Below are 22,108 nucleotides of genomic sequence, written 5' to 3' on the forward strand. Positions count from 1 at the left end.
GTGTACCCGGAACACCCAAAAATTTCTCGTCAGCCAGGTAGATGCGTCCAGTATCCACGTGGACGGTTGAAAAATGCAGTACAATGATGTTGACTTGCGGTAAAACGTTAAAAGATAAAAAGCTGACTTGAAAGTTCAGAAATGGATAAGCCTCACCGTGAAAAACTTAAAAAGTAGACAAAGAGCGTATCACGTGTCACCACGTGGCGATCAAAGAGAGGACATCTTCGGTGGGTCCGGGGGTGTATAATTCGAGCCAGTGGAGGACGGTAAACACTAAACACTAGAACAAAACCCCGAAAAATGATGGAAACGTCGCCACATAGGTGTTTGGTCAGGACCCACCAGTCCCGAGAGGATCCCTATAAATACGGAGCCTGAGACGCGGAAGAACATACTCCTTCGAGCAAGAACAACACCCGAAATATCGGTATTTTTTGTGACGTGTTGTTGCCTCCTAGTTCCCCTGCCACCTTCCCCTTTTTCCTTCTGGTTTCTGCTTCCTCGGTTGCATCAAAAGCCAAACACATCCTTAGCTTTTGTTTCTGGGTTTTTTTTGGGAGTTGATCACTCACAATGTGTGGAATTCTTGCTGTTCTTGGTTGCTCTGATGACTCTCAGGCCAAGAGGGTCCGAGTTCTTGAGCTTTCGCGCAGGCAATTTCCTAATTCCCTTTCTTTTCTTTTTTTCTTTTTTTTTCGGGTGGTTTTCAAGGTTAGAATTCTTAATTATTGGTTGAACTAAGTTAAGTACAACTTTAACGAAAAACTTCCGGTACTGTTTATTTTAACGAAAAAACATATTTTTACACTAAAAAGTCAATCATAGTACTATTTATTTTACTCTTTATTTTGTTCTTATAGTTGAAATTCAAAATTTTCAAACCATTTTCATTAGTTTTCCATTTAACTTATACTTCTTATGAAAGCCCGAAGCTACGAACATGCTGACTTTTATTTGTACCACAAATTCAACAAGTTAAAAATGAACTAATGGCTTTAAATTTTTGTATTTAGCTAATTAGCACTTGCATACATCTAGATTGTTCACATATGATAATTATGGTGCGCAATTCATCTGGATTTTTCTCGAAGCCAAGACCTGTTGACGTTTAGTTGTATTATAAAAACAAACAAGTAACATGGCGACCTTTTTGTTGCACATTCTTTTATTTTTCAACAAGCATCACAATAATATGATCATAAAAACGGTAATTGGTTTTGGTTACGCAAGAAATTAGTGTTTGGTCAAAATCAAACGTTTGATTCCGACCCTTTTTATGATTTTGGAGTGGTCCCAAAATTCATGTTACCTTTCATGTATTAGGTTGTGGGGGTCCAAAATGATTAGAATTTGTGTCCATTTTTGAAAACATGACCAAAAGCAAAAAATGATCGGCAATTGAAATCACATAGTTTAATTATGTAATTATTTATTAAATTTTATCTTTTTTTGTTTGTTTGATAGGTTGAAGCATCGTGGACCTGACTGGAGTGGGCTGCACCAGCATGGAGATTGTTTCTTGGCTCATCAGAGGCTGGCCATCATTGACCCTGCTTCTGGTGATCAACCTCTCTACAACGAGGACAAGTCAATTGTTGTCACGGTAAAACCACGTCATATAATTCTTGTTTTTGTGGGGTTTAATTATGTTGAATATTCGAAAAATGGATAAATTTTTGATTGCTGATAGAAGAGTTTTTTTTTTAAATTTTAATTTAATTTAATTTTTTATCTTTTATTTTTTAAATCATAGGTGAATGGAGAGATTTACAACCATGAAGAGCTGAGGAGCCGTCTGCCGAATCACAAGTTCCGAACCGGCAGCGATTGTGATGTCATTGCCCATCTGGTATGTCACCTTACTATATTTCTATGGTTTTGAGCTTTATGATTGATTTTTCGGATGAGATAAAAGTCATTTTCGTGTATTTAAAGTTTCGATTTCTTATTAATTATCGGGTTGATCAAAGCGAATGGATGTTGAGGGTGCTGATGGACACACAGTTCTTGGTTAGCATCACCAGTGTTTAATTTTTTTTGTTCTTCATTTGTTTGCGTAGTATGAAGAGTATGGGGAGGATTTCGTTGATATGCTGGACGGCATGTTTTCGTTTGTGCTGCTGGATACCCGCGACAACAGCTTCATCGTTGCTCGCGATGCTATCGGAATCACTTCCCTCTATATCGGCTGGAGTCTTGATGGTAACGTCTTGTTTTAGCTTGCTTGTTTTTTCTCTGCAATTATTCCTTCGGTTTTGACATCAACGTGCGTTATTTTTTTTATCCAGGCTCGATTTGGATATCATCGGAACTGAAAGGGTTGAATGATGATTGCGAACACTTTGAGAACTTTCCACCCGGTCATCTGTACTCGAGCAAAGAAGGTGCACTTAAGAGGTGGTACAACCCTACATGGTTCTCGGAGACCATTCCATCAGCGCCATATGATCCGCTTGTTCTGAGGCGCGCCTTTGAAACTGTAAAAATTCATCACTTGCAATTTCAGATGGATTATAATTTGTTTCCATAGGTTACTTGAGTTACTCCTATTTCACTTGGATGTCCGAATTTGATTTGAACTATAGCTTATGTGTAGAGTGTATTCATGCAGGCTGTGATCAAAAGGCTAATGACTGATGTGCCTTTCGGAGTTCTTCTCTCCGGAGGTCTGAATTCATCTTTGGTCGCCTCTATCACTGCTCGTCACTTGGCAGGCACAAGGGCGGCCAAGCAATGGGGCGCACATCTCCATTCCTTCTGTGTTGGACTTGAGGTGAGAATTCTAAAATATTTAAGAAAGATTCACTATGTATCTCATGAGAACTTATAGATTCCTAAACAAGTCCCTCATATGCTGAGCAGGGCTCACCCGATCTGAAGGCTGCAAAAGAAGTTGCAGACTATTTGGGAACCGTTCACCACGAGTTTCAATTTACAGTTCAGGTATCAATATAAAAAACCTGTCTAAGCTAAAGAGTTTGCTCCTTTCTTTATCGGAGCCAAAACCTTGAACTATTTGCCTTTGGGATGTGATAGGATGGAATTGACGCGATCGAAGATGTCATATACCACATAGAAACATATGATGTTTCCACCATCCGAGCTAGTACCCCTATGTTTCTCATGTCGCGTAAGATCAAGTCCTTGGGGGTTAAGATGGTGATTTCTGGCGAGGGATCTGATGAAATTTTCGGTGGATACTTGTACTTCCACAAGGCACCCAACAAGGAAGAGTTCCACCGCGAAACCTGCAGAAAGGTACTGGATTGTTTCTTTATTTACATCGAAAATAGGTGGTTATCGTAGAGTTTGAATGGAAAGGAAATAACCATGGAGTTGTTCTTTTTGTTGCATGCAGATCAAGGCACTGCACATGTATGATTGCCTCAGGGCAAACAAATCAACATCTGCCTGGGGCTTAGAAGCCCGAGTCCCATTCTTGGACAAGGATTTTATCAAAGTTGCAATGGATATTGATCCCGAGTTTAAAATGGTGAGACATAAGAATATATATATTGGGATTGCCTCGGTTTGCAGTATAACAGAACTTATAAAGTTACTGATCACTTGGCTTTTCAATATATTTGTGAATAAATTACAGATCATGAAGGACCAAGGAAGAATTGAGAAATGGGTCCTCCGAAAGGCGTTTGATGATGAGGAGCAACCTTATTTGCCAAAGGTATACCCTTCTGTTTCTTTCTTTCATTTAAGTGTTGCCGAGAAGTTGACATCCATAACACAAAATTGTGACCTTACAAACCATGTTCAATGCGTGCAGCACATTCTGTACAGGCAGAAGGAGCAGTTCAGCGACGGGGTCGGCTATAGTTGGATTGACGGCCTCAAATCCCATGCTGCTCTCCATGTACACATCTATCCAATTTGTTTTACGCTTCTCTTTTACGTTTGTTGGTAGTAATCTAGAAGATGTTATTAGATTGACTTGCCTGATGATCGATGCTAAACTTATACTTTCAGGTCACTGATAAGATGATGATGAATGCTGAACGCATCTTCCCCCACAACACTCCATATACAAAGGAGGCCTACTACTACCGAATGATTTTCGAAAGGTTCTTCCCACAGGTAAATATAGCGAACGATTTGATTGTTTATGTTCTTTTTCTTCAACTCTAAAAACCTAACAAACTCTCGTCCATGAGATTTAATACCATTCTAGACCAGATGTTAGCATAGAGACCTAACTCACTATACTTATAATCCGGTAATGCAGAACTCGGCCAGGAACACAGTGCCTGGAGGACCGAGTGTAGCCTGCAGCACAGCCACAGCTGTGGCATGGGATGCCGAATGGTCCAAAAATCTTGACCCATCTGGCAGGGCTATATTTGAAGTGCACCAACAAGCTTATGACAAGCAGGGTGCACCGGTGACTAGCGGAATTCCAGAGATCATTGACAATGTACCTCAGATGAAAGCGAGCACTGTGGGGGTTGCAATCCACAGCTAGTAATGCCCCGAAGGAAGACCCGAACCCTGAAGTTTTAAGAAGGGTGGTAATCACAGAATTAATAGGCTTCGCGATGCCTTTTCGATGTAAAAAATGTAATGGGGGCTTGTATGTAAAGTTGAAAGAAAAGGCCACAGTGGTTTCCAAAAGATGTTTGTGTGGTCATATGTTGTAGTATTCTTAAGTGTGTTGTCTAATGTTGTTGTGGAGATGTTTTGAAGGTTAGAAGAACCTCTATGTATGTTTCCTTTTGGTTTCAGTCCTCTTTGTCCTTCACTTTGAATAATAAGACAATGAGCTTGCATATGTTATGGTGTCTTTCTTCTTTTTCCGTCCTTATTGGAGAGCTTGATCCAAAAACCGGTGAATTTGAGGCCACTAATTTGTTTGGATATATACACAGTATTGCGAATGGGGAAATGATACTCGTACGCTCATTTTTTCTAAAAACGTTTTTAATCATTTAAAAGTATTTTTCAAATGAGTTCTAAATCTCAACCGTTCATTTGTCAAAAACAATGTGCACGGGAGAATTTCCGAACATCGTAATTACCTGTGTTTGCTTCTTCATGATAATAAAGCGGGCTGTTCAAGGCCCAGAAGTACAGACATTTTTCTAAGGTCCAATTAAGAATATGAGCAGATTGCACCCAAAAATGTTAAAAAATGAAAAAAAAGAATGTGGCCGCTGGGATTCGAGCCCAGGTCTCCACGGCCACAACGTGGAATTCTTACCACTAAACTACAGCCACTTTATTGTTTGTTGGGGCTTAAGAATCCTATACCTATTTTGTATGAGTTATTGCAAATTTACAGTACATCAAGATTGTCGTTCAACCATATTATAAATATTAATAATATGTATATTAATCCACCACATAATGATGCAACCGTCTTAATAAAAAAAACCAAATCCTAAAAGAGAAGGCGAAATTTTGATTGTAGGAAATATTGTCAACCTCCAAACAATAAAGTCCAGGGAATACGAAATAGAGAGAATGCAATCTAAAGAGGTTAGGTTCATAAGACCTCTCTCTCTCTCTCATACACATATCTTGAATGTTTTTTTTTTATTGTAGGACCAATTGGGAATTGACAATCCGCTAAAGATCCCTACATACTATGTCTTCCACTTGAGAGAATGGCTAGTCTCGAGTCATTGGTGTGAAAGACATCAATACAAGTATATAGGTGTTCAATAGAGAATGAATTCACTTAAGGGGTCAAATGAGAGTTCTAATATGGAAGTCTTTACTTACATGTCAAGTAAGAAGCTCTAAAGTTACAATAATGCAATTAGTCCTTAGACTTGAGACAATTATCCTACTAATGGAGACGTCTTTGATCATTTGACAATGCGTCATAATTCTTGGGTTTGTTTGGCGCATTGTTGAGGTTTTAGATTTATTCGTAGAGGCATGTGACAATGAATATCTACATTCAATAAAGAACGAAAATACTCTAAGATATGATTCTGAAATCTCATGCAGAGTATTGAATATAATTAAGAGGGTGTCCTAAATAATATTCAATATGAATCATATAAACTTTAAAATTCACATTAGAGGCTTGGCATAAACTAAACTTGTGCTTTCACATATATGGAGAAGAAAACCTCACTTCAATAAAGGCAAAGATTCCAAAGCCTTTTTTTAGTTGAAAAACTGAGTCATTCACATTATGATAGCCAATTGTGAAATGCCTCAAAATTTCTAATACAAATTAACCATGGAAACCTTAAATAAACTTTAACTTTAGCAGTAAATGATCACAAGTTTCCTTTCCGGTTATAGTAAATAGGATTTTTTTTTCTTCTAATTTTGCCATGCAGCTGCCACAAAAGGACATGGATCATCTACTAAAATTATTCTCTGAGAGTGACATCTTTGCATTCTTCCGGGTGTACGGTACTTTCTTCCTTATGTTTTGATAAATCTAAGTGTGAGAGATCGAGCACCAACATGCAAAAATAAACATTCTTAACTACTTTTTTTTTTTTTTTTTTAATGACTTTCATAGAATGTTAACAACAACTCTATTCACGAGAACTTCAATAGAGAAGAAGCCAAAGAGGGTCACAATTTCACCTAAAAGTTTTTGTCATAAACCCAAATTCATGAGGATGAAGGTGATACTTTGGATGTTGATGTTGCATGAGGCTTGTACCTATATTTTCCATAAAGCAAAGTAAGCATTGCAAGAATGATGTTCTCATAGAAAGGTGCAGTGCCTAACGGGGAGACAAAAGAATCCAACTTTGAGGCGCCTAACATAACAGCACACAGAAAGATAGGCTCTCATAGACATTAGACACCAAGTTGAGATGATCTCACCCCACATTGCCTGCCTCCCTCAGCACACAACCTTGCCCAGTTGGTCCCAAGTTGAACTTCATGAAATCTCAACAACGAGTAATTATTGTATGAGTTGTAATGTGACATACTCGTTGGTTGCATTGAATTCACTCAAATTAAAGATAGTATAACATTATTAATAGTAGCAAATTCATGAATTCATCTTTTACGCTTGATAGATGAAAGAGCTCTCAACCCCTTTAAGACCATTTTTAAGAAAGAGAAATGATTTACGCAAACCTATTCTCCTTGGTATGGGCAATCAAAGGACCATAAATAAATTGATTCTCCTCTTTTTTCTTGGATTCATACATAGGCATGCATTGCCTTTCTACCTTACACCAATGTATAATATGTTGTGGCTTTTAAGCGACTCATACACACAAATTAAATTGTATAGAATTCTTCAAGATATATTTAACTTTAGCAATGTATGTCTATACACTGATATTTGAACGACTAGATTGAAACTATCAAAATTCAGTCATGCAATTCAATACAATAGTTCATCCCTTACACTAGTACAGTATAGAATTTTAACAAAATATTAATGTACTCTAAGATTTTCTCATAAAAACACCATATTCAACAAGACCCCATGATGATTTGTGGACAAAACCAGTTGCATTCCAATGAGAAAGCAAATAGTGTCAGTTCAGCTTCAAGGCTTCAGGGGTCCAAATCAAATTCTCACAAATCCACCGTCATCAATCCATCTAAATTTTTATCTCACGTGTGAGAGTGATCCCTACCTTTACATGCATACAACAAACCCAAATTCCGAACATTTGAAATTTGATCCAATGCCTACAAACAGAGGCTTTCTTTAAAAGTTAAAATAACTTGAACCGTTGCATCAAATTTCAAGGATCAAAATTGATGAATTTAGTGAATTTGATGAAATGGATCCAGATCTTTCCCTTGTATATAAGGCCCATTTGCAATTGCAGAACCAAGATTTCAACTTTTATTCTTAAATAATTAAAGGGTTAATCTCTGTTTACTACCTTGAAGTTTCGTGGTTTTCAACATTTGGTACATGAAGTTTTTTTCATCCCAGAGTCATACTTCAAGTCTTAATTTTGGGACAGTTTCATACATCCGTTAAGTTTTCCGTTAGAACTTCTGTTAACTGATGACGTGGCACCCACGTGGACAATAACTGAATGCCACGTGTCAATATGGGTCCATTTTAATATTAAAAAAAAAAAAAAAAAGTTTCTAGGCCTCAACCCCTGACTTCATCGCTCCCTTCTCTCCAAAGCCGGAGCTTCACCTCTACCACAACCACGAACACCACCACCACCAAGTTTCTGGGCCTAAACCCTCCTTCCTCGTCTATGTCCTTTTCCTCGTTGCTGGGCGTCTCCATTTTCTTCTCTGTCTCTTCTATTTATTGTCTTTCAACAAGCTTCAGAAAACCCTAGAGAGAGAGAGAATGGGAATATTCGAGCTGTTTAGAGTAATTGGCTACACAACCTGCTTCGAATCCACGCTCCAGCCCTTCGCCTCCTCCTCCGCTCGCCTCCCCGCCTTCGTAGTCCCCAAGTCCCAACCCCAATCCTCTTCCTCCGACCTTTTCTGGTCCGCAATCTACAAGATCTGATCCGAATCCCCGATTTGGCAACTTTCCCTCTAACCTCGACTCCGTCTACTTGGGCGAGTTAAAGTCCCTTGGTGGGGTGCAGAGGTGCATATTTGCAGCGAAGGTGATGGACAAGAAGGAATTGATTAGCCGGAGAAAGGAAGGGCGGGAGAGGACAGGGTGTGCAGAGGAGAGGGGGAGGGATGGGGTCGGGGATTGCGAGGATCGCCGGCGATCGAAATGATGGAGTAGAAGACGGAAGGGAGGAGGTTGGGGGAGGTTGAAGAGGGGTGAGACTTTGAGGCCTAGAAACTACTTTTTTTTTTTTTTTTTTTAATATTATTATTATTTTTTTTAATATTAAAGTGGGTCCATATTAACACGTGACGCTCAGTTATTGTCCACATGGGCTCCACGTCATCAGTTAACAGAATTTTTAACGAAAAAATTAACGGATGTATGAAACTGTCCCAAAATTAAAATTTGAGATATGACTCTTGGATGAAAATAATTTTATGTACCAACTATTGAAAATTACGAAACTTAGTAAACAAGAAATTAACTCACAATTAAATTTACATCACTACCCCCTCTCTCTCTCTCTCCATCTCTCTCCTCCTCCCCCTCTCTCAAGTTCCGCTTTTCAGCTAGCTTTTGCCCTATCTTCATTACCCAATAATCTTTCTTCTCTGCAATGGCTCTTTTCTGCTCCCAATCTGCTGCTTCATGCTTAACTATTCTGTGCCTAGTTCTTGTTCAATCCCACTCTGCCATAATATACAGCATGAGGAACCACCACCACAACTTCCACCATCACAGAACAGCTCCAATGTTCCAAACCAATCAATCCAGTTGCGCATTGTTTGCAGGCACTTGGGTCCAAGACGACTCCTACCCAATGTACCAATCCTCTGAGTGCCCCTTAATCATCGACCCAGAATTCAATTGCCAAATGTACGGCCGCCCGGACTCCGATTACCTCAAGTACAGATGGAGACCCCTCAATTGTGAGCTCCCAAGGTAACCAAAAGTGCTTTCAAGATGTGATTTTTTTTTTATATGGGTTTGTGGTGATTTTTAGATTTTGAGCTTCCATGGTTAGCAAAAGCACTTCAGAAGTGATTTTGCGAAATGGGGTTTTGCCGGTTTTGATTTGAGCTCCGAAGGTTTAGCAAAAGCACTTCAAAAGTGATTTTGTGAAATGGGATTTTGCTGGTTTTGATTTGAGCTCCGAAGGTTAAGCAAAAGCCGTCAAAAGTGATTTTGTGAAATGGGTTTGTGCTGGTTTTTGACTGTGAGCTCCAATTGTAAGCAAAAGCACTTTGAAAAGTGATTTTGTGAAATGGGTTTTTGTGAGTTTAGGATTTTGTTTACATTGTGGTGACTTTTGGTGTAGCTGCTTGTTCTTGGTAGGTTCGATGGGGCTGAGTTTCTGCTCAAAATGAAAGGGAAAACAGTGATGTTTGTAGGGGATTCACTTGGGAAGAATCAATGGGAATCTTTGGTTTGTCTCATTTACTCTGCAAATCCACAAACCCAGACTCAAATGGTCAAAGGAGTTCCACTTTCAACATTCAGTTTCCTGGTGAGTCTCTGATTAATTTGCTTTGCTTGTTTCTGGGCTATGGTACTTTGTTTTCTTGAAGCAATTATATTCAAATTCAATGCCAAAATGTCTTTTTACGAGGAATATTGTAAACTACTCTAATTTGCGGAAAAATGAGATTCAAACTTGAGTGCAAGAGGCGAACAAATTGCCCTAATCAACTTTCCATATCACATGAATGTGCATCAAGGCATTTTCATACACTATTATTGTTGTAGGAACAAAAAGATTGCAAGTTCATTTAATAAATGAACAAATTACTTTCCCATTTTTTGACAATGATTTGAAATCTGAGTCCAAAAGAATCACATAGGGAAACTGTTTGAGGGACCCTTTGGGTCAGTTGGTGAAGACAGCAGGATAGCACCAACATGTTCTTTGTCCCAAAAAAGTCATGAGCAGGGAAATGAGAGCATCATTTCATTTCAATCCAAACAGGACCTTATTGGCTTTTGCTACTATAATGCAGGACTACGGTGTGACACTGCAATTTTACAAAGCTCCGTACCTGGTTGACGTAGAAATTTATCAAGGGAAGAGAGTTCTGAGGCTTGAGGACATTTCGGAGAACAGCAAGGCGTGGCGGAATGCCGACGTTCTGTCGTTCAACACCGGTCATTGGTGGAGCCATGACGGAGGTCTCCAAGGGTGAGCAATTCATGTGTTTTGTTTAGCTTATGGTACTTTTGTGCAATGGTAAGTTTAGGGTCAAATTCATAGTCACATACAGAGTCAAGCATTTGGTAAAGTGGGATAGAAATAGTGAAAATGACTTCTAGATTATAGAAGCACTTTTTGAAGCAAAAGTTGTAAAACATTTTCATGGATTTGTCCAAAATGTTTTTGACATGTTCCAAAGCTCCAAATGCTTTTGGCTCGTCACTTTGGTGTTTTAAACCTATTACCTGTAGCGAGTTATATAAATTTGAGATACTAAAGTGGTGGTGTACTCGTTTAATGTAAGTTATTCTCGACATGGAGAATTGGTTTGAAATTTAAGATCATTGTGTTTGTGTTGGACTTTGAAAACGTGTAGGTGGGATTACATGGAGTCAGGAGGGAAATATTACAAAGATATGGACCGTTTGGCTGCTTTGGAGAAAGGGATAAAAACATGGGCTAATTGGGTTGATTCCAACATCGACACCGCACGGACCCGAGTTTTCTTCCTCTCCATTTCTCCCACACACTTCGAGTGAGTCTCTCCTTCCTCCTCTTTCTCTCTCCTTCCCTCCAATAATTGTGTTTGGTGGAAATTCCAATTTTCAATTTTTCAGGGTTCATAATTTATATGTTGGAATTTGCTAGGCACCGCTAGCTCCAAGCTCCAAAAATTTGCTCCATTTTTTTTATTATCTTTTTGGGTTGCTAAATGTTGACTTGATTCCTACCTTCTATTTAAGAGAAAATTTTCAGTGTGCCGAGAAAAGACCCACAGTCTGGTACACCAAGTGTCATAATACATTTGGTGTTGCGGGCCGTGCTCTTGCACACTGAAAATCTCTCTGTATTTAGGTCGGTACACTAGCCATAGATGGTGGGGTCTAATAACTGGACGAAGATATTTTGAAGATATTGTTGTGTTATAGTTCCTCAGTTATTATCCAATTCTCATCTTGGTCCTGGAATTTAGCTTTAGAATTCTATTATCCTCAAAAGTTAAACTATGTCACTTTGGTCCTTCCGTAAAAAATTATTTACTTTTCAATCAAAATTTATAGGAACAAATAATAGACTTTCGACGGAAGGACTAAAGTGAGAATCGGGTAATTTAGTGACTGTGGATTGTGTGTTTATGCTTAGAACATGGCATGGATTTTTGTACATGGTAAACTTGACTAACATGCTAAATTGACAGCCCAAATGAATGGAATGGTGGTGCAACTCCTAGAACCACCAAGAACTGCTATGGAGAAACATCACCTATGCAAGTGAGCGGAGTAACTTATCCCGGGACAACTTATCCAGACCAAATGAGAGTGATGAACAGTGTGATCCGGGACATGAAAAATCCTCCATCTTTGCTGGACATCACAATGCTTTCAGAGCTGAGAAAAGACGGGCACCCATCAATCTACAGTGGAGAATTAAGCCCTCAGCAGAGAGCCAATCCTGACCGTTCAGCAGATTGCAGCCATTGGTGCCTTCCTGGACTGCCAGACACTTGGAACCAACTCTTTTACACAACTTTGCTCTTCTAATTTTTATTTTATTTGCAATCTAGTTAATTAACAAGTTATTTAGGTTTTATTTTATGTTGTGATACATTTATGATGAGTGAGTGCGAAATTTGCGGCTCTATCTTGATACACTAAGTGTAGTAATACAATTGGTTGAAAATTTGAAAAGAAATGTTTCTAACCAATTGTATTAATACATTATTATACCAAGCTGTGCTTTTGACACACTGGAAAATTTAAAATGAGGTTCTTATTTCCTCATCATTTTTTAAATTATAGAATTCTTTAACGTTTTTGTTATTTTTATGTTTCTCTTGGAGGATTTTTTTTCTCTTTACTCATTTTCATTCCTTTTTCATTAGTTCTAATTTAGGTTCAAAGCAATTTCACTGAAGTCCTCTTTCGTGACATTATAAGCTCTAAAATATATTTTGCGGAAGCATATTCCCGCGACAATTTAGCCAAGTTAACTAAAACAGTGTGTTCTTTAATCTCGATAATATTTTTTAACCAACTCTATATTTTAGCTCTTGATAGTTGTGGATTACATAAAGTGGTGGATCAATTTCAATTGGAAAGATCCACCACTGACTATTGTTGGTTCAGTTGTCAGTATGGACCTATCAGGTCGATGCTCGAGCTGAACCTAACCTTAGTTTACCCTATTGTATTGTGATCAATACGGGCTTCTTGTGGAACATGGTTACTGGGTTATGGACTTTTTCTTATTTATGAGCCCAATAAAGTAAATGTATACATCTTACGAATCTTTAGTGGGTTAGGTTACAGATATGCCATACATGTATTTTAGACTGGACAAATGGTTTTCGCACATAATTATTTTTGTTCGTTGATCTTTTTTGAATTTTAATGCTAAGAATAAACAGGGGCTGGGGAGATAAAGTGGTTTGCGAAAATTACTTCCCTACTGTATAAATTATAGCTATTAGAACAAATATTTACTTTCGGATTAACTGTATTCTCCATGTCACACTCCATCTCAAAAAAACCCTCAAATTCCCAATTTGGGGTTAATCACATCCTAATTACGGAATCAGTTTTAAAATGATTAGATGATATTACGCATTTAATTCACCTCCTGTTTAAGTAAATGTCTGTTAATTATTTTTGTGATAAATAAAGAAAATCAAGAATATTCTCATAATATCTCGGGGGCATATTCGTATTTCTGCCCTCTCCTCAACTAGTCTATAAGGAGGGCTCTTAGATAGGAAAAAACATTTTGTAAAACTTTCCACTAGTAAATCTCTCTAGTTTGCCACTTATTATTATGGTATAATAGTATTCTTCTTCACTTGTAAATGAGAGGTCTTAGTTTGATTCTCGCCAAAGGCGAGTTTGAACCATATTATTGCTAGCTCATTGTGAGGCTAAGACACCCCCTCCGCTTAGTGTAGATAATATCGTTTATTAAAAAAAAAAAAAAAAAAAAAAAAAAAAAAATCTCTCTCTAGTTGAGCCTCTAGGATTATCACCTCAAACCCAAACCCTTGGAGTTGTGAAGGTAGGTATAACTACGTCAATTTGATCCTGGTACAACTACACAAGGTATGTAGGCATCTAACTGGTTAGATACAACCGAATCCTCCTCAAGGTGGCGTTCTTGTTCGTGATTCATGCAAAAGTATGTAAAAACGAGACACAATTTTTTAGGGGAGAATGAAGAGTCTCATGTGCTAAGCTCAAGTATTAGCAGTATTTTAGCAAGTGAGGCACGCAAAAGAAATTTTGACAATGACAGTACGAATATCACACCTCCTGCTGAAGATGACATCTTCTACAAGATCTCTCCCGGTAAGAGGTTCCTTAACAGGCAGAAAACACTCATGAACCACATCAAGAGCAATATTGAGCCTGCTGTCCGTCAAGGCATCATCAATATCATGTTCATCAGTAGCATGAGTATCACACTTATTCAACTTCAACAGTGACCAAGATAGATTGTCATCACCTACTGGAATTTGTTTTCCTAAACGCTCATGAAGGCTGAAAAATATCTGAAAACTTGAAACAGTCAATCCAACGTTACATGGAGAGAAAAGCGAAAGAGACAAGTAGCTCGGGGTGGAATGTTATAATAAATAAGATCCATAATTCACCCTAAAACATCTGACAGAAAAACATGAGACTGAACTTATTTAGAATAGTTTAACTTTTAATTGAATTTAGAAAGGGTAAAAGCGATGCTTCTGATTTTTTTGCAAATCAGGCTGGGAAACAAGCAACTAAAGAGTAAACTACAAAACATTGATGGCATTTTGAGATACCTTTTTACAGTTTTTGCTGCAAAACCAGTTTCCTTTTGGATCACTTATGTTTCATTTGCGCCTCTTTTTCTCAGGCACCCTTTGTGATCTACATCAAATAGTGGAAAACTAAAATTACGAACTTTTTGAAGACGTGACCACAGACACAAAGTTCACAGCCATGCATTTGCTATAACAGATGAAACAAATAACAAGCATCCTACATTTATGCTCGCATTGGCCACAGGTGAGAACACAACTATCATTCATGATAGACTCTTTCTCTTCTTTGAAGTTCATATGGCCACAAATTCCACAACGGCAAGATGAACAGAACCAGTCACCTTCTGGAACAGCCTGCAGAAGCAAAAACATTTAAGCCCAAGAAAAGAAGTCAAGAATCTCAATCATTTCTGACAAAAGGGTTAGAAAGACGAAATGAGACAATTCACAGAGTATTAGAAATACTCATAGAAAACAATCTTGTGAAATGATGATGGACATTGATCACATAAAATTAGGTCACCACCAAAGTGGCACACAGTACAAATGTAATCATTCTCGCCTCGACGCCAGTTGCCCTTCATCCTATCACATGGTTGTTCCCGGAAGTTCCGCTCCCTTCTTCCATGCATAATTTGCACCTGGAAATCCAAGAGAGACCTACCATCTTCCAGAAAAATATTGGCATAAGGTCTGTGGTTACTACTGCCAGCGTGATGCCGAAAGGAACTAGGAGTATGCACCTCTTTGCAACAGCAGCACCTGATCCCCTCACGAGTTATCTTCCCTTCTTTCATTGGATGACTATCCTTTGTGCTCCGATAATTTACTTTTTCCCTTGGAGAAACCATGTTATTGTCTATCAACCAAGATAAAACAGTGTGAGGATTGTTGTGCGAGGAAGTCGCTTCCTGCACCTGTTTGCTTGACCTAAGCACACAAGTTGGCTGACTACCACCCAGTTCATCTCTTGACCCATTCAAATCTCCAGATCCCTTTCTCCTTTTCAACTTTGGAAGGTTGGCACATTGATCCTTTAGAAATCTTAGTTTCTCATCACCTATTAACTCCTCTGTCGATCCATATTTTCTCTTTTTTGGGCGTTTTCTACTACCATGAACTTTCACATTACCAAACTCCACAAGATTACTCGCCTGTGACATGCTAACTGTTAGAAGTATAAGAATGTAAGGCTAAGATGATGCCACATGTAAACAGATTAGCTTGTTTGTTATAGTTGTTATAAGAGTCGGTTTACTAAGGATATAAATACTCCATCTTGTAATAGCTTCTGTGTTAAGATACAGATATTAATTCAATCATATTTTCTCTCTACAATCTTCACTCTCTTTCTCTCTCTCTCTATCTTCATAAGAATCTGAGTTACTGGGTTAACATGGTATCAATCGCCATTGTTGCTCACGCATAAAGATCCGATCCTTTGTTGCTTCCGCATTCTACAAATCTTCGTCTGCTACTCTGGAGCTGAATCGTCTCTTCTCTTGGTGATTTCGCTTGGTGATTTCTCTTGGTGATTTTTCTTGGTGTTCAAGATTCTAGGGTTTCTAACTCACGTCACGATTCTTGTTTTCTGGGTGTTTTTTGGCTGCACACCAGGTGTTTGTTTTTTTGTCTGAGCCACAGAAAGGTATTCTTTCTCTCAGTTTCTTTGTCTACAATCATGGTTACTGCTTCGCAACTTCAGATTTTGCAATCTCCGATTACTGGGTTGATTTCCTCTGTGTCCACTTCTGTGAATGTCAAATTGGATGACTCTAATTACCTTAATTGGCATTTTCAAATGGAATTAATGCTGGAGGGATATGGAATTATGGGGTTTGTTGATGGTTCGTCCCCATGTCCCCCTCGTTTTGTATCTTCCTCTTCTGTTGCATCTGAAGTCAGTTATGGTGATTCATCTGCTAATGTTGAATCTGATGAATATAAAGTGTGGAAAATGCATGATCGTGCCCTTATGCAGTTGATCACGGCTACATTATCCCCTGTAGCTGTTTCTTGCGCTATAGGGAGTACTAGTTCTCAGGACATTTGGACTCGTCTCAAAGATAATTTCTCGACAGTTTCAAGAACTAGTATCTTTCAGATGAAGTCTGACTTACAAAACATTAAAAAAGGCTCCAATACAATTTCTCAGTATCTGCAGAGAATCAAAGAGGCTCGAGATTATCTTTCTGCTGCAGGAGTGTTCTTTGAAGATGAAGATATTGTGATTTTGGCTCTAAATGGATTACCTCCTGAATATAACACCTTTCGGTGTGTCATTCGTGGAAGAGAAAAGGTTATCTCGTTGAAAGACTTTCGATCTCAATTGCTTGCTGAGGAAGGAATTGTTGATGCTAGTACTAATGCTCATATGTTGTCTGCAATGTTGGCTACCAATTCTTCTCCTACTGACAGGGGTTCTAGTGATCATTCTTCTGGTCATTCTTCTAATTCTGGGCAATCCAACTATGGTTTTCGTCAATACAATAATAAATACAAAGGCAAGGGCAAGTTTCATCAAGGCAACAGATTCAACATGCCAAGGCAGTCCTATAATACTCAAACTCGAGTGCTTCCAACTCCAAGTCCAGGTCTTCTGGGTCATGCCCCTCAGCAAGCTTATGGTAGTTGTTCAGATCCTTATCATACTTGTCAACTGTGCTATCAAGAAGGCCACACTGCACCTTTCTGTCCTAATCAATTCCGGTCCAAGCCTAAGTGTTACATTTGTGGCCGACAGAATCACACGGCTCAGTTTTGTTTTCACAAGGATAAAGATCCTCGTCTCTCACAACCACAGTTTGGCATGTTTCCTAATTCCTCTCCTCCACAATACTCTATGCAAGCAATGCACACTGTGTTTCCTAATCCCTCACAGTCAACACCTGGACTGTCCTCCACTCCAGCTGCTTCACCTCAAGTTTGGATTGCGGATTCTGGTGCCACCAACCATATGACTGCTGACTTCAACAATTTGAATTTGGCTACTCCTTATCCTACTTCTGAAACAGTGCACACTGCTAATGGTGAAGGTCTGAAAGTATCTCATATTGGGAGTACAATTCTCAAACCTCATCTTCATCCCATTAAGCTGAATTCTATACTATATGTGCCTAAATTGTCTCAAAACTTGTTATCTGTGCATAGACTCTGCCTTGACAACAACTGTTGGTTCATATTTGATGCCTATAATTTTTGGATACAGGACAAGGCTACAGGGAGGATCCTGTTCAAAGGAATTTGCAGTAATGGGCTATATACATTCCCTTCACTTGTCAATCATCATCTTGCATCTCAGAAATCGATTTTGCAACCCACAGCCTTCCTTGGTCAGCTTGTCTCATCTACTCTCTGGCATAGTAGATTAGGTCATCCCTCAAACCCTATTGTGTCTTTAATGCTCAGTAAAGCTAAAATACCTTATACAACATCTTCATTACCTGTGTTGTGTCAAAGTTGCTTACAAGGCAAGTTTAGCAAACTGCCATTTCATTGTAGTGTCAATAAGGCTGTTAAACCTTTTGAAGTTGTTCATAGTGACATTTGGGGGCCAGCACCATGTATTTCTGCTGATGGTTTTAGATATTATGTAACATTCATTGATGAATGTACTCGGTTTTGTTGGCTGTTTCCTCTCATCAATAAATCAGACTTGTTTGACACATTTGTTGGTTTTTATTCCTTTGTGTTGAATCACTTCTCAGTTTCCCTTCAAGTGTTACAAAGTGATGGGGGTGGGGAATACCTTAGTCACAGATTTCAAAGGTTTCTTACAGAAAAAAGCATTTCCCATCAAATTTCTTGTCCTTATACCCCTGAGCAAAACGGTTTAGCAGAAAGGAAACATAGACACTTGGTAGAAACCACAATTACCCTTCTCCAAAATGCTCAATTACCATCCCAATTTTGGTCATTTGGTTGTCAAACTGCTAACTATCTCATCAATAGGATGCCCTCTGCAACTTTGCACAATAAGTCACCTTTTGAGCTTTTGTTCGGGGATTTACCTGTTATTTCACACTTAAGGGTCTTCAGGTGTACCTGTTATCCTCTTCTTAAGCCTTACAACACTACCAAATTGCAACCAAAAACAATCAAATGTGTCTTTCTTGGGTATGCTTCCAAATATAAAGGGTATATCTGTTATGAGGTGTTCAGTAAAAAATTCTACATTTCTAGACATGTGATCTTTGCTAAGACAGAGTTTCCTTATTCAGTCTTATTGACAGCAGTTAATTCTTTACATAAGATATCTTCACAGTCTTCTACAGCAGCACCTTTTACACATCCATTACCTATACCTAATAGTCTTAATGAATTGGTTACCTTCCCATCTCATTCCTCCTCACATACATCTTCTATACCTGTGTCACCAAGTTTATCATCTCATAGTCCTGGTGTTCCACCATTACATCATTCTGTTTTCACTCCCCCTTCATTAGTACCCTCCCAACCAGTCACCTCCAATCTTGTTTCTCAGTCCATTACTGCAGCTGCAAATTCCTATCCTGAGATCCCTGTGGCCACTGCTTTTAGTCCTGATAGTCTGCCAGTTGTATTACCCATACCTCCACTCAATTTACACCCTATGCAAACAAGGAGTAAAAGTGGAATTGTTAAAAAGAAGGCACTATTGACCACATTTGATGAGTCTCCACCTGTTGATCTTTCTTTGGTGGAACCTGCTACTTACAAATCTGCACTCAAGGTTCCAGTTTGGTTCACTGCTATGACAGAGGAATTAGATGCATTGTATAAACAAGGGACATGGAGTTTGGTTCCTTTACCACCTCAAAAGAACTTAGTGGGCTGCAAATGGGTTTTCAAGGTCAAAAGGCACTCTGATGGGTCTATAGCTCGGCATAAGGCTCGGTTGGTCGCAAAAGGGTTTAGCCAAGAACCTGGTTTAGACTATGGCGAAACCTTCAGTCCTGTAGTCAAGCCAACTACTGTACGGTTAGTTTTGGCATTAGCAGCTCAATTTGATTGGCCCCTTCGACAACTTGATGTCACAAACGCTTTTCTGCATGGAGTTCTTCAAGAAGAGGTTTATATGGCTCAACCTCCTGGGTTTGTATATGCTAAACACCCTGAGCTTGTTTGTAAGTTACACAAGTCCCTCTATGGGTTGAAACAAGCCCCTCGGGCTTGGAATGAAAGGTTTACTGCATTTCTACCTTCTCTGGGGTTTCAACATACATATTCTGATTCTTTTCTCTTTGTCAAGCATGCTGGTGAATCTGTTGTGATTTTATTGTTGTATGTTGATGATATAATCATCACAGGGAGCAGTTCTGCAGCTATTACACAAGTCATTTACTCTCTCACAACTGAGTTTGATATAAAGGATTTGGGAACTCTCCATTTTTTCTTGGGTATTCAGATTACTAGGAGTACAACTGGTCTGTTCTTATCACAGACTAAATACATCAGGGATCTACTGCATAAAACTGAAATGATTGATTCTAAAGCTTGTGATACTCCATGTCTCCCTTATACTCGGCTATTGAAGGATGATGGTCAGCCCTATAACAATCCAACCATGTACAGGAGTATAGTAGGGGCTCTTCAGTACCTCACATTTACTAGGCCCGATATTGCTTTTTCTGTGCATCAGGTGTGCCAGTTTATGCAAGCACCAATGAATTCTCATTTTACAGCAGTAAAGAGGATCTTAAGGTACTTAAAAGGGACTATGCATCTGGGGCTCACATATTCCAAGGGTGATTTGAGTCTGAAATCTTTTAGTGATGCTGACTGGGCAGGCGATCCTAATGATAGAAGGTCTACAACCGGTTTAGTTGTCTTCTTAGGTACCAATCCCATCTCTTGGTCATCTAAGAAACAACAAACTTTTTCTCGATCATCTACTGAAGCTGAATATCGGGCACTCTCTTCCACGGCTGCTGAGTTAGACTGGATACAACAACTTCTGGCTTTCTTGAAGGTTTCTGTTTGTTCTTCTCCTGTGTTGTTTTGTGATAATCTTTCAGCAATTGCATTATCCTTCAATCCAGTCCAACATCAGCGCACTAAGCATATTGAGATAGATGTTCACTTTGTTCGAGAGAGGATTGCCAAGAACAAATTGATTGTTCAATTTGTGTCTTCTCAAGAACAGTTTGCTGATATTCTCACCAAGGGATTGAGTGCTCATTTGTTTAAGATTCATTGTTCCAATCTAATGCTTGGCGGTTCCACGCATGAGATTGTGGGGGGATGTTAGAAGTATAAGAATGTAAGGCTGAGATGATGCCACATGTAAACAGATTAGCTTGTTTGTTATAGTTGTTATAAGAGTCGGTTTACTAAGGATATAAATACTCCATCTTGTAATAGCTTATGTGTTAAGATACAGATATTAATTCAATCATATTTTCTCTCTACAATCTTCACTCTCTTTCTCTCTCTCTCTATCTTCATAAGAATCTGAGTTACTGGGTTAACACTAACAGTATCTCTAGAACATTTTTTGGTCAGAGTTTTTGACGGTACAAAGGCTTCATGATTACCTAGATTACGTGCTGCAGACCATATTCTGTTTCTAGTCGGCTGGCCCTTGTCTTCCTCAATGATATACATGCATTCAGCAGGTCTCTCTGCAAAATCTCCATCCATACAGCTGGTGCATGCACTCTGAAGTGTAAGATGCACCACTCCTTTGGGTGAGTTGTAGCACAAGTTCCTTGTTTTTATGCTTATGTACAACAAAACCCACCCCACAGCCGAGAGGTGCTTCTTTGCTTTTGATCTCATTTTTCGTACTTTCTTCTTCTTTATCTTGCCCACTGCATGGTTGTAATATTCCACAACTGCTTCATGGCAATATTCAGGTCTGTAAATAAATTCCTTGTGGCAAGAAAACCCTGACCTCTGAGGACAATAACTTGGGTGCTGACTCTCCCGTGGTTGTTCAATGAGAAACGGCTGCTCTTCTGAACAGTGCCTACCCTGGGTTGCTTTTTCAGAGATTGAAATATTTGTATCTCTCTTGGGTTTCTTCAACTTCTTACACACTTAAAAAAGAGAGTACTCATATTCTCCTCCGTCAGGAGACAAGTACCGGTGTCTATACTTGCCCTTATCGATTGCAAATTCCATTTTCCACTCTAAATATTGAAGATGCTGCCTAACAGCTGTCCCTATGAAATTAGAACGCTTGTCCAAATATTCGTCAACAGCAACAGGGCAATATACAGCTTGAGAGTCCAAAGGTAGCCAATTAAGGGTACTTTTGCTTCTGGATTTAAAACTACGAATTCCACCATTTCTGATACCAGAATTGACACATGAATTCCCATTACGATTAGAAGGAAATGCCGACAAAACCTGAGGTAGAACAGACACGCCTTTATCTGGTAATTCATCCCCTGACACAGAGATCAATTTATCCATATAAGATTTCTCTTGAACCTGCTGCACACAGGCAGAGTCTGGATTAATAGACAAACCTCCATTTGGGGACGTTGGATTTTGCATGGATTAAGGGGGTTTAGTGGGTTAGAGAATCTCAAGTTAACGTTTTCACATAAATGAAAATCAATGTATGGCGGTGGGGATATAATATCTATTAATTAATAAAACATTAATTGTCAATTAAAATCCTATGAAATTACCAGTTTAACTATTTAAT

At 38.9% G+C, this 22,108-nt stretch overlaps 2 protein-coding genes and 1 non-coding gene across 3 annotated transcripts; 2 read left to right on the forward strand and 1 right to left on the reverse strand.

Annotated features, from left to right (window-relative positions):
- Positions 1-402: 402 nt before the first annotated feature.
- On the forward strand, positions 403-4,783 carry LOC137715454 (asparagine synthetase [glutamine-hydrolyzing] 1-like). Its single transcript, XM_068454790.1, has 13 exons — positions 403-656; positions 1,468-1,606; positions 1,757-1,852; positions 2,064-2,205; positions 2,292-2,482; positions 2,615-2,776; positions 2,866-2,946; positions 3,040-3,261; positions 3,362-3,496; positions 3,605-3,685; positions 3,785-3,871; positions 3,985-4,092; positions 4,241-4,783. Exons 1-13 carry the CDS (start codon positions 577-579, stop codon positions 4,475-4,477), a joined length of 1,761 nt encoding a protein of 586 aa, XP_068310891.1. The 5' UTR covers positions 403-576; the 3' UTR covers positions 4,478-4,783.
- Positions 4,784-5,157: 374 nt separating this feature from the next.
- TRNAH-GUG (transfer RNA histidin (anticodon GUG)) lies at positions 5,158-5,229 on the reverse strand. The gene has a single exon. It is a non-coding gene; the product is annotated as a tRNA-His (tRNA).
- Positions 5,230-9,021: 3,792 nt separating this feature from the next.
- Positions 9,022-12,446, forward strand: LOC137715966 (protein PMR5-like). The gene is made up of 5 exons (XM_068455334.1): positions 9,022-9,436; positions 9,830-10,001; positions 10,492-10,670; positions 11,059-11,217; positions 11,881-12,446. Exons 1-5 carry the CDS (start codon positions 9,111-9,113, stop codon positions 12,221-12,223), a joined length of 1,179 nt encoding a protein of 392 aa, XP_068311435.1. The 5' UTR covers positions 9,022-9,110; the 3' UTR covers positions 12,224-12,446.
- Positions 12,447-22,108: the final 9,662 nt, after the last annotated feature.

This window comes from Pyrus communis, chromosome 14, assembly GCF_963583255.1.
Source record: "Pyrus communis chromosome 14, drPyrComm1.1, whole genome shotgun sequence".
In the NCBI taxonomy this organism is placed as follows: domain Eukaryota; kingdom Viridiplantae; phylum Streptophyta; class Magnoliopsida; order Rosales; family Rosaceae; genus Pyrus; species Pyrus communis.